At 37.3% G+C, this 12373-nt stretch overlaps 2 protein-coding genes across 5 annotated transcripts in view; both read left to right on the top strand.

Moving 5' to 3' along the window:
- prex2 (phosphatidylinositol-3,4,5-trisphosphate-dependent Rac exchange factor 2) overlaps positions 1 to 2664 on the top strand; it is a 224888-nt gene extending 222224 nt beyond the window's left edge. For both annotated transcript variants that reach the window (XM_061965408.2, XM_061965407.2), the window contains exon 41: positions 1989 to 2664. In XM_061965408.2, the coding sequence (XP_061821392.1) occupies positions 1989 to 2034 (46 nt within the window). In that variant the 3' untranslated portion in view covers positions 2035 to 2664. The remainder of the gene's footprint in view (positions 1 to 1988) is intronic.
- A 1568-nt stretch (positions 2665 to 4232) lies between these two features.
- Positions 4233 to 12373, top strand: part of lg07h8orf34 (linkage group 07 C8orf34 homolog) — a 108988-nt gene continuing 100847 nt past the window's right edge. The window contains exon 1 of one of the 3 annotated variants that reach the window (XM_061964740.1): positions 4233 to 4548. In XM_061964740.1, the coding sequence (XP_061820724.1) occupies positions 4480 to 4548 (69 nt within the window). In that variant the 5' untranslated portion in view covers positions 4233 to 4479. Of the gene's footprint in view, positions 4549 to 11353; positions 11614 to 11660; positions 11798 to 12373 lie in introns of those variants that run through there. The other 2 variants (XM_061964742.1, XM_061964741.1) reach the window with 2 other exon arrangements.

The following is a 12373-nucleotide window of genomic DNA, read 5'->3' as shown; positions in this document are numbered from 1 at the left end:
ACAAGCTGAAAGGCTGTTCTTTACTCAAAACATAATTTCCATTGTTTTTAAAAACACAATATCTGAAAATTTTAACACATTAGACCTTATAAATAATGGATTGGTATGTTCATAGTAGCACGCTTTGTGTATTATTCTAATATGCCTGATTAGCACTCCACACAAGTCAATAACATCAACAAAGCTCACCTTTGTGCATTCACACACAGTATAAAACGTTTGGTGGACAAAATAAGACAAAGAAGGAGTGGCATAAAACACGTCTTGTGTCGTGTTTGTCCTCCTACAGAAACCATATTACAAAAAATATATATTTGGCACGTCCGACCGGTAAGAGGCCACGGGGAAGACCCAGGACACGTTGGGAAGACTATGTCTCCCGGCTGGCCTGGGAACGCCTCGGGATCCCTCGGGAAGAGCTGGACAAAGTGGCTGGGGAAAGGGAAGTCTGGGTTTCCCTGCTTAGGCTGCTGCCCCCGTGACCCGACCTCGGATAAGCGGAAGAAGATGGATGGATCCCATTTTTTTTTTCATTTCCATACATGTTTGAAAAAGCTCCATGGAGCCACTAGGGCGCCGCTCAATGTGGCTCTAGAGCCGTAGGTTGCTGACCCCCGTATTAGTAGACAAATGCTCGATGACGTTTTGCTTTATGGCGGCCAAGTTTTTAAACCCAATCTTGCCCCAATTTTACGCACACGTGCTTATCAGTCCCCAAATTTGGTGGTGATTCAGCTAAACATTACAAAGTTAAAAGCGAGGTGTTTTGACTTGCTGTGTGAGAAATTTCAAGTCAATCAGGCCTAAGGGGTTTAATGACAGTGCCACCATGTGGTACATCTGTCACAGAAATAATAGCGCATGAAACACAGTAAGGGTGCATGTTTTGGTGACATTTAATTTTTTTGTGTGCACCTGTTCAGGAGTTTTTGTTTTTTATCATTATTATGATTACAGCCTTTACACCTAACAAAAGTAGAATGTCATGAAAAAGTTCAATAATTTTTTTTAACATCCATTTCAGAAAGTGAACCCTGGCAGTTTTAGGGGGCGCCACAGTGATGAGGGGGGGTACAGTGAAACATTGAATTACGCACGGGGTTCGTAAATCTAAAGGTTTGTGTGGTGAAGCAAATTTCTCCACAAGGAACACTGTAAATATGGATAAAGTTAAAGTTAAAGTACCACTGATAGTCACACACGCTAGGTGTGGTGAAATTATCCTCTGCATTTGACCCATCCCCCTTGTTCACCCCCTGGGAGGTGAGGGGATAATGATAAAAAAAAGTAATTGGATGTATTCACTTACAAGTTTTTAGAAAACTCCAACTTTTACTTTTAGTATAGGATAGACTTTTATTTATCCCATAATGGAGAAATGACGTTGTTGCCGTGCTGGTTGTTACGTTTTGTAACAGAAGTACAACGTAATGAAATACTACATACTGACATGTACAGATGAAAGATGAAATAACATTTTTGATTTTTTGATACTGTTTTTAATTTATTTGTTGTTTTTTTTAACTTAATTTATATATTTTTTTACTATATGTAAAAAATGTATACAAATTTTATATTTACTGATTTTTACTATTATTAATAATTTTTTTAACTGTCTGTTTTGGTCAAAAGTACCAAAATAAACTAAATACATTTGGAGGTACAGAAGCTGCTTTTTATTGAACAATATTTCCCATACTGACTCAAATATAAGACAACCTTTGAAACACTTTTCCAGCATCTCGAATTGCCAGGTCACTGGTATGTGTGTGACAGGAGGAAAAGCTCGTTTGAGAAATCTATTGCTTTGCATGTATAGATGTCAAAACTACCAACTTCTTCTTTAGGGTGAAAATAATTGTATAATATTTGGATGGTTGTATGAAGTTGTTAATCGCTAATGCTAATTATGCTAATTGTTTTTTCATCATCATAACAAAACATTCCAATATTGATTGCTAACGCCACTTGTGTGCGTCTCTGCTCAGGTTGTACAAGCTGTGCCAGCCTCCGCCCCCTGATGGTGACCCATGATGCATTGCAGCCACAACCAAGTGCGTTGAAGATTCTCCTTGTAGTCTTCATGAAGGAGCTATGATTTTTTTATACATATAAATATGTCCAGAGTATGTGCCTCAAGTGTAAATAGAATTGTAGGTTTTTAAAAAAAAATATTTGACCACTGTACTGTGTTGTTGAATTACACTTAACGATGGAGGGACTCATTTAGTTATTGCATAATATTGGCTGACTTTGACATTTTATGGTATTTTCTGTCATACCGTGATACAAAAATGCTACATTCATGATTCCTCCAACATCTTCACTTCAAGTGTAAATATTTCTCAGTTGTTTTTTATTGTTTCTAGCAGTGTAACAGTATTATTTTTTTTGTTTTCTACACATAGCGTTGCGCAATTATTTTTACATTACTCAGGTGGTCTTCTTGTGTTCCATAAATATTGGATATTACTGTATATGGTCGCTCATAACTATGCAAACTAAAAACAGCGTCAATAAGCTCCAGTATAACACACATTAAAAATGGTTGGTTTACTTGGAAAACATAGAACGTGTGTAAAAAAAAAAATATATATATATATATTCAAATATCAAAATGAAATGAATGGACACGCTTTCTGATTTTCTTTTTTGCATTAAACAAATGTAACAATGTTTATATTGTAGCTGACATGTCACAAACAGCTCTCAGTATGATTGCAGACTGCAGCCATAACATAATTAACATATACAGTGGAACCTTGATTTACAAACCCTTCTAGTTCGAGCCAAATGATGCATCCCTGTGTGTGAACCAAGTCTCTGTGTACAAATGCTTCATTCATTCATTTTGAGTTCCACCTGCAGGCAAAAAGCAGGGCGCAGCCCTCCGCGTCACTTGCTGCGCGGGACACTATAGTCACTTCTCATTGCTTCAGCGTTTGTGCCTTTTCTGTGTTTTTTCGCCTTTTGACAAGTTTTGTCCATTTGCTAACTCAACATTAGTCCCAAAAAGAACATACCAGGGCGCAGAGAAGGAGGGAATCACTTTGGAGTTAAAGGGGAATGGCGCTCACCAGTATGGGAGAATCGACAAAGCAAGCTTAATACCACAGGAAGTTTTAATTGTGATTAGATCGGACTTGTCTGGGGGAAAAAAAGTGCCAAAGCAGATTTATTTCACAGCGGAGGAGAGGAGCTACCTCTCGTTCAGCGGCGCCTCTTCCAAAGCACACATACACACGCCCCTTTCTGGCCAGCTCCTCCTTTGTTGATGCTAATGTGAGTGGATTTTACTCTTTTAAAATGTTCATTATTGTAGCAATAAGAATTTTTTTTTCCTCATCGTTTGTGAGGGCACCAAAGGGACTTCTGTGTGTGCGCGTGTTGGCAGAGCAGTGCATACAGCAGCATGTTTTTGTTTTGGCTTGTCAATGAAGAGAAAGTTGTTATGTATACTGTATATCGCGTTCAAAGTGTTCAAACCTTCACTAAAATATGGATTTTTTTTTTTTTTTAAGTCTGGAACCTATTATCAGTGGTCTTGTGGTTAGAGTGTCCGCCCTGAGATCCGTAGGTCGTGAGTTCAAACCTCGGCCGAGTCATACCAAAGACTATAAAAATGGGACCCATTACCTCCCTGCTTGGCACTCAGCATCAAGGGTTGGAATTGGGGGTTAAATCACCAAAATGATTCCCGGGCGGGGTCACCGCTGCTGCTCGCTGCTCCTCTCACCTCCCAGGGGGGGAACAAGGGGATGGGTCAAATGCAGAGGTTAATTTCACCACACCTAGTGTGTGTGTGACTATCAGTGGTACTTTAACTTTATCCATATTTACAGTGTTCCTTGTGGAGAAATTTTCTTCACCACACAAACTTTTAGACTTACGAATCCCATGCGTAATTCGATGTTCCACTGTACCCCCCCTAATACTGCCAGGGTTCACTTTCTGAAATGGAATTTAAAAAAAATGATTTAACTTTTTAATGACATTCTACTTTTGCAAGATGTAAAGGCTGTAATCATAATAATGATTTTTTATTTTTATTTATTGGATGTATTCACTTACATTGAGTGTAATAAGCAATAATGATATGAATGAGTGGCGCTGCAGTGTGGATGCGTTACTAGAGGGAGGGATGGAGGGAGGGAGGGGCACCGGCCATCCACGGGGGGCGGGAAGACTTGGAATCTCTGCCGCCTGTGAGCTTTCACTCCGCGGGAGAAAGCAAGCGAATGAGCCGGCAGGCAGGAGGGGGTCCCGGGCCGACTGTCTACCGCCATGAGCCGGACTGCTGTCAGTCCTTAGCAGGCAGCCGCTCTAAGGAGATGTGCGCAGGACGGAGGACATGTTCTTGTCACCATGTGAAGCGGCCTGAAGGACGAAGGACAGCGGCTCACTGGACCATCTCATCCCGCTGAAAGGTGTTCAGAGAGGGGGGCAGACAGCCTCCTCACTCCCCTCATCACTTTCCCCATGGCGTCTCCACAACAGTCCAGGATTCAGTCATACCTGGAGAAAAACAAAATTGGACCTTTATTTGAGGTGAGTAACTTCTAAGCGCACTATATTCATCTTGTGATAATTACTATTATATCACCGCTAATTGCTTAATTGGCTGGAAAACAACAAACTCCATTTGATAAATCCTCGTCATCATCTCTGTTGAAAATGCGTCTGTGTGAACTTACTGTATGTGCACTTGTACTCAAGCAGGCTGGTGCCTTGCTCAAGAGCTTACTTTTACGAGCACCTGTACAACAGCCAAATTTAATTGCAAAATGCATTAAATATTGTTATCAATATTAGTAAATGTATTTCAGGCACATAGCTTCTTATTAAAAAATAATATATGTACATATATATATATATATATATATATATATATATATATATATGTATATATATATATATGTATATATGTGTGTATGTATATATATATACATGTGTATGTATATATATATACATGTGTATGTATATATATGTGTATGTATATATATATATATATGTGTGTATGTATATATATGTGTGTATATATATATATATATATACATGTGTATTTATATGTGTGTCTGTATATATATATATGTATGTATGTGTGTGTATATATATATATATATGTATGTGTATATATATGTATGTATATATATATATATGTATGTATAAATGTGTATGTATGTATATATGTGTATGTATGTATGTATATGTGTATGTATATATATATATATATATGTATGTATGTATATACATACACACATAATATATATGTGTACATACACATAATATATATGTGTGTATATACATATATACCAAAGACTATTAAAAAAAAATGGGACCCATTACCTCCCTGCTTGACACTCAGCATCAAGGGTTGGAATTGGGGGTTAAAAATGTATTACCGGGCGCGGCCACCGCTGCTGCTCACTGCTCTCCCCACCTCCCAGGGGGTGATCAAGGGTGATGGGTCAAATGCAGAGAATTATTTCGCCACACCTAGTGTGTGTGACAATCATTGGTACTTTAACTTTAACTTAATATTTGTTTATACATATATATTTGTGTGTGTGTGTATATATATATGTATGTATGTATATGTATATAAACATGTATAAGAAAAATAGCAATCCATTAATACATAAAAAATTTAAATATATTTGCATATAAGGTGTATATATTTATTATATAAATATATAAACTGATATTGTATTTCATGTATTTAAAATATATATAAAATATACATGATATATTCTATCTATGAATGCATACAAAATATATATGTTAAAAATTATATATTGTATTAATCATATTTGGGCCGTTTGCCTGAAAATAATACATGTATTTATTGTATTATTTATTACATATTATATTTATTAAATAATGCTGAAAATATTCACAAATATAACATATTATTTAGATTAACAGTCCAATAAATAAATTTAATAAGTACCATTTTTTTAATGTTTATTATTGTACTGCTATTGGACTTTTAATATATATAATGGCGAAGTTGGTAGCCAGCAATCGGAGGGTTGCTGGTTACTGGGGTTCAATCCCCACCTTCTACCATCCTAGTCACGTCTGTTGTGTCCTTGGGCAAGACACTTCACCCTTGCTCCTGATGGCTGCTGGTTAGCGCCTTGCATGGCAGCTCCCGCCATCAGTGTGTGAATGGGTGAATGTGGAAATACTGTCAAAGCGCTTTGAGTACCTTGAAGGTAGAAAAGCGCTATACAAGTATAACCCATTTATCATTTATATGTTTTGTTATCATGTTGTTACACTGCTATATCCCCCATAGGACTAAAATGTATATGTGTTACGATTACATTTACATACATGATAGCTGTATGTATTTAGAATAGATCAAGTACAGTATGCAGTAACAAGGGCTTACAATTGATGGGGGGCAACAAACTGTTGGCCTTCTGGTCACGAGACCCTCACTCACGTGTATGCACAGTTTTATGAATATGACTGGCTGGATTTATATGCTCGTATAAAATGTCCACCCAAAAACATTAGGACCACTTGTGTGCAGACTCAGGAGACCCACACTGCCTCCGCTCTTCTCTTTATGCTGCTTCAGGGACCATCTTAGAGTTATTTACTCTTTTTTTATCGACCTGTGTGTGTTTTGATTTATTAAAAGTGATCAAACAGCTCCATCACGGTGACACACAAGCTGCAGCTGTGTGTGTGTGAAGCCATCATCACATGACGCAAAGTGCTGACGTGACACTTTGCTGCATTTAGCTGGTAGCAGCACAACACAACACACAATACACACTACAGGAAGCGCATGCTAAGCAGATGTGAGAGGAGGGTGTTTTCAGCACCATGGACAGACACACACACACACACACACACACACACACACACACACCCTGATGTTCATTTAAGACTCATTACACACACACACACACACACACACACATTAGCCCAGTGTTTGTTTTTCCTCCCTTCATCTTCATCGTCCACCTGTCCACCTTCTATCGTTTATTTTTATCGTAAATGTGACGCAGGAGGACATCCTTATAGTCAACTGTGAATACAAAAAGAGTGCACTTCCTGCCTGCAACCAGCAGAGACACTGTAGAGTCAGCCTCTAATGGCCCACTGTGAGTTCTGTTTTATTCTGTAGCCTTTAACAGGGAAAACAACCAATTAAGTATTGTTTTTCCATTTAAAGGAGAATACAAAATACAATTTAAAAATGTCAGTTAATCAACTAACATTGAATAAAATTCAATCAAACTTAATTTATAGAGCGCTTGTCATACATAAAAGAAATGCAACACAAAGTGCTTTACAGACTTAAAAACAATACCTCAATGACCCACATCCCCCATCATCAAGCACGCACGCACACACACACACACACACACACACACACTTGCACGCACGCACACGCTCAAATGAATGTATTGCGGAGTACAGAGGAGCCAGGTGAAGAATCACTATCACAGGAGCCTTCTACACCACAAGATCATCAGACCATGGCCACCAGAGGTGGGTAGTAACGCGCTACATTTACTCCGTTACATCTACTTGAGTAACTTTTGGGATAAATTGTACTTCTAAGAGTAGTTTTAATGCAACATACTTTTACTTTTACTTAAGTATATTTATAGAGAAGGAACGCTACTTTTACTCCGCTACTTTTATCTACATTCAGCTCGCTACTCGCTACTAATTTTTATCGATCTGTTAATGCACGCTTTGTTTGTTTTGGTCTGTCAGACAGACCTTCAAAGTGCCTGCCTTACTGGTGACGTTTCACTTCGTTCCACCAATCAGATGCAGTCACTGGAGACGTTGGACCAATCAAACAGAGCCAGGTGGTCACATGACCTGACTTAAACAAGTTGAAAAACTTATTGGGGTGTTACCATTTAGTGGTCAATTGTACGGAATATGTACTGTACTGTGCAATCTAATAATAAAAGTTCAAATCAATCAATCAAAAGTGTGAAGGAAAAAAGATACTTGTTTTATTTCAACCGTACCGTCAAAAGCCTCAAGACTGACCGCACATGAGGACGTTCCTGTCTTCACAATAAAAGTGCCGCGCCATCGCGCCTGCGCTTTCAAAACAAGAGTCTCCGAAAGCCAGCGTAAACAAGCTAGCAAGCTACGGAGTTTGACACCAATATATTTCTTGTAAAGTGTATAAAAACGAATATGGAAGCTGTACAAATAGGATGCCAAAAACCCACCACTTTCACGTGGTATTAGACAGAAAGGAGGAACTTTTCTTCTCCTCCATTTGAAAACGTGGACATTATCATCACGACTGTCTGATTACAATCAACGCAAGTCATCAGAATCAGGTAATACACCAACTTATATTCTTGTCTTCATTAAAGAAAGGAATCTATATGTTAAACATGCATGTATATTCATTAAAACACCTTTAACATGTAAACAAAAACAGCAAAATAAATACTTATAAATTATATACTGTATATATCAATGTATATGTATGTATATATATATATATATATATATATATATATATATATATATATATATATATATATATATGATATGAGTGTGTATGTTACTCATCAGTTACTCAGTACTTGAGTAGTTTTTTCACAACATACTTTTTACTTTTACTCAAGTAAATATTTGGGTGACTACTCTAAAGTAACAGTACTCTTACTTGAGTACAATTTCTGGCTACTCTACCCACCTCTGATGGCCACCAGGGTGCTGACACAGCCACGGCCGATATAACCCCTGATGCAGAGGACTCCCTCTGAGGAACGCTGGAAAGTAAAAATAATAAAACATGTAAAATAAGTAAGAACTATGAGCTGGATAAAAATACAAGTATTATGAAGATAAAAAATAAATATACTGTAAATATGTAATAAATAAATAAAACTAAATCAAATCAGGCATAACTAATTAGATAAAAAGTAAAGTATGAATGACTGCAATAAAATGAATAAATATTACATAAAGCCACATCAGAAAGGTGTGTCTTAATAAGCCTGCTCTTAAAAACATAAACGTTCTGTGCAGTCCTGAGGTCGTCCGGCAAGCTGTTCCATAGTTGGGGGCCATAATGGTGGGAAGATGCCATCTCGTGACTCCGGCCTCTTTTATGCCGCACACCAAATCTGATTTTTTTTGGCCATCAAGTGGCACAGATCTGATTATTTTTTGCCAGTCTAAACGCTCCAAAGTGCTTTAGATCTGATCTTTTAGCATCAGATCCAGGCCACATCAGGAGGTAGTCCAAATCCGATTGGAATCTGATCTTTCCAAATGTGACTTTTTCGTCGGCTTTGGGCGAGCTACGTCATTCGTGTGCCAGCGGAAATGGATACTTTATCACAACATCCAGTTTCGGTGAGAAAACTCTATTCAAGACAACCAAATTTTCAGTGCATCACTTGTCAATAGTGCACAAATAATAGACTATATATAACATTTATTTTATTTTGTAGTAGTAACAACTACCTTTATTTTCACTCTATCGAAGTGCGCATGCAAGTGACGTCGGGGCCACGTTGGGTCCTGTGCGTGTTTACATTGGAGTCTGATAAAAATCACATTTTACTTGCAGTGTAAACAGTCAGCTGGAAAAAATCAGTTCTGAAAAAAAATCTGATTTGGGCCACTTTGGCCTGCAGTGTAAACTTAATCTTTGTGTCCTGACTTTTGGAATAATCAGGAGACGAAACCCTCAGGATCTCAGGGTCCGCGAAGGTTCATGAGGTCAACGCAAATCTGAAAGATACTAGAGATGGGAATCTTTGGGCAGCTCACGATTTGATTACAATTCAGGAGCTACGATTAGATTAAAAATTGATTATTGATGCACATTTAATTGAGGTATATTGATGGAGTTTTACATTTCTTTTCGTTTCACTAAATAAGCGTTTATTACTTGTGTCAGGTTCAAACACTGATGACATCTATTAAACAGACAAGAAGCAAGGAATTAAACAGACATAATTCAATTTAGCTCATTGAGGAGAAACGTCTGGGCTGTACTCTTTTTCTACAGTCTTCCACCACGCTCTGACGAAAGGTCACACGCCTCCTCTTTTATTTGGACTTTCCTTGATTACATGGCAACAGCTGTTTCTAAAGGAAGGGGGGGTCGTAAACAGCCGTAGCCTTTGGATATAAAACAGTTCAAAGAAAAGGTGCCTGGAGGGGGGTCAGGTCCTGCTTCCTCTCCGCTTTGTAGATCTCGGGTCAAGACAAAATCTTCCTGTGGATTACAATAGATGAAAGAAACCAACATCTTCATGTCGCTTCCCATCCTACACAGTGGAGTTTTACAAGCCTTTTTATTGGTAAAATCAAAGACAGCTTTTGTCTGCTCGCCGGTAACTCATTGAAACACAAAGTTTTGTGATAACTTAGATACAATTATTCTGACAATTTGCAACTCTCAAATTACCGGTAATGCAAATGTGTGCAAAACTGGAACATTAGTGCCCTATAATAAAGAAGCTGGTTGGATCTCTTGGTGAGGTCTCGCTGCAGTCAGCCAAAAATGATAACTGTCAGCATTACTTAATTTACAATGAATAAATCGATTATTGAAGTTTACTAATGGATTTTATAATCGTCCATGTCCGAATTGCGATGCATCTAAAAATGTATTTCCCCCACCTCGACCCAATACCATAATAAACCATAAGAGTAACCCTAAAATCAACCCTGAAGCACACAATTAATGCACTTACAACAAATTACAAAGTTGGGTATCATCATTTTTGGAAATGTTTTATCGAGGGAGCTTGCATTGGAATTGGATTATTGCATTGGTTCCAGCACAGAGCCCTGTGGAACTCCCTGACTCTGCTTTTTGTTTTCAATCAAATATTTTGCTGTGGAGTAAACACAAGTAAGACCCCCAGATCTCTGCTTTGTCAAGGAGGGTCTTCAGGGTCTCCACAGACTTTCTCTATTTTTTCTAAGTGCGCTCTCTTGCTGCGATAAGAAGGCCATTAGGCAACACCATCGCAAAAAGAGCCGAGTGCATTCATTGTAGTTTGTAGTATGTGTTTGTCTGCTTTATAGGTAATAAGATGAATGATGCCAATTAGCAGTAAAGTGGGAATGATTTAAATGAGAAAGCTGTGCTCTCTTCCTCGTATTGATGTTGGGACTTTGTGCGTAAATCACTTTGCCTGTAGATTTCTTTTAGGGCCTGATTAAGTTCTTTTTTTTTTTTTTAACAGTTTCTTTAAGTCTGGTTGGCAAAGCAAAACATATTCAGGAAATTATTAGAAGTTTTATTTTCATCAAATAAAAGTGTACTTAATGTATTCATATTTAGTTCTATCACATATTTGTTTATAAGCCTCATGTTATACTGTAGTTGTCCTCAGCAAGAGGTCATAATAGTTAGCTCTAAAACTGTGAATACATATTCAATTAAAGGGAAGGGTGAACATTATTTTTTCATCGGTTATGTCCTTTAACTCTGCCATCCATCCATCCATCCATCCATTTTTAACCGCAGATTTATGAAAATAAACATAACATTTTCATCAGGCGATATCATGGTCAGCTATATCTGTTAGGACCCGTCTTCGTCTACGTGGCTGTGTTGATTACAATAATAATCCACGAACAATGGTAAGTTTGATATTTTTTGATATATTTGGACAAAAAGTGTCATTACTCCTATGATGATATGGTTAGGATATATTTTTTTTAAATAACTGACTCGAATTCAAGCGTTTTATTGAGGTTAATGGGACAGCTAACAAGTTGCTACCTAGCAACTCTGGCAAACCGACTAAGCGAGAAAGTATGTCAAGTAAGTCATTCAAAACTAATACAATATAATTTGAGAATTTAATAATGCTTCAGGGGCCGATTAAATGTTTGTAATAATTATGTATGTATAACCTACACTTTTGTATGGTCACGTTCCCTGATACTCATGCTGCATATTTGGTATCAATTTGAAACCAATTCAATACAGGTTCACACATTGTCGATACCGATACTTTAAAATGCTTATAATTTTGCCTTTAATTTGTTGATCATAACTATTGAGTTTATTTAGAACATGAACACACTTACAAAATTATATTATGGTGATTATGACGCAAAGATTTTAAGCACACCTAAAGCTTGCATACAAATTAATTTGCAAATAATTTTCCAGCGTTCATAACGAAACAATGTCAACAATATTCACCCTTTTGCCTTTGATTGCTTACAATATTCAGGGTGAAATAAAATTACTAAAAAACATTTAACTAGATATAACCATCTCAACAATGTAGTAGTGTTGTCCCGATACCAATATCTTGGTACCGGTACCAAAATGTATTTCTAAAGAAAGGGGACCACAAAAAATTGCATTATTGGCTTTATTTTAACAAAA

This window comes from Nerophis lumbriciformis, linkage group LG07 (assembly GCF_033978685.3).
Source record: "Nerophis lumbriciformis linkage group LG07, RoL_Nlum_v2.1, whole genome shotgun sequence".
Classification (NCBI taxonomy): domain Eukaryota; kingdom Metazoa; phylum Chordata; class Actinopteri; order Syngnathiformes; family Syngnathidae; genus Nerophis; species Nerophis lumbriciformis.
Note: the sequence above shows the minus strand (reverse complement) of the source record. Positions and strands in the feature narration are given on the sequence as shown.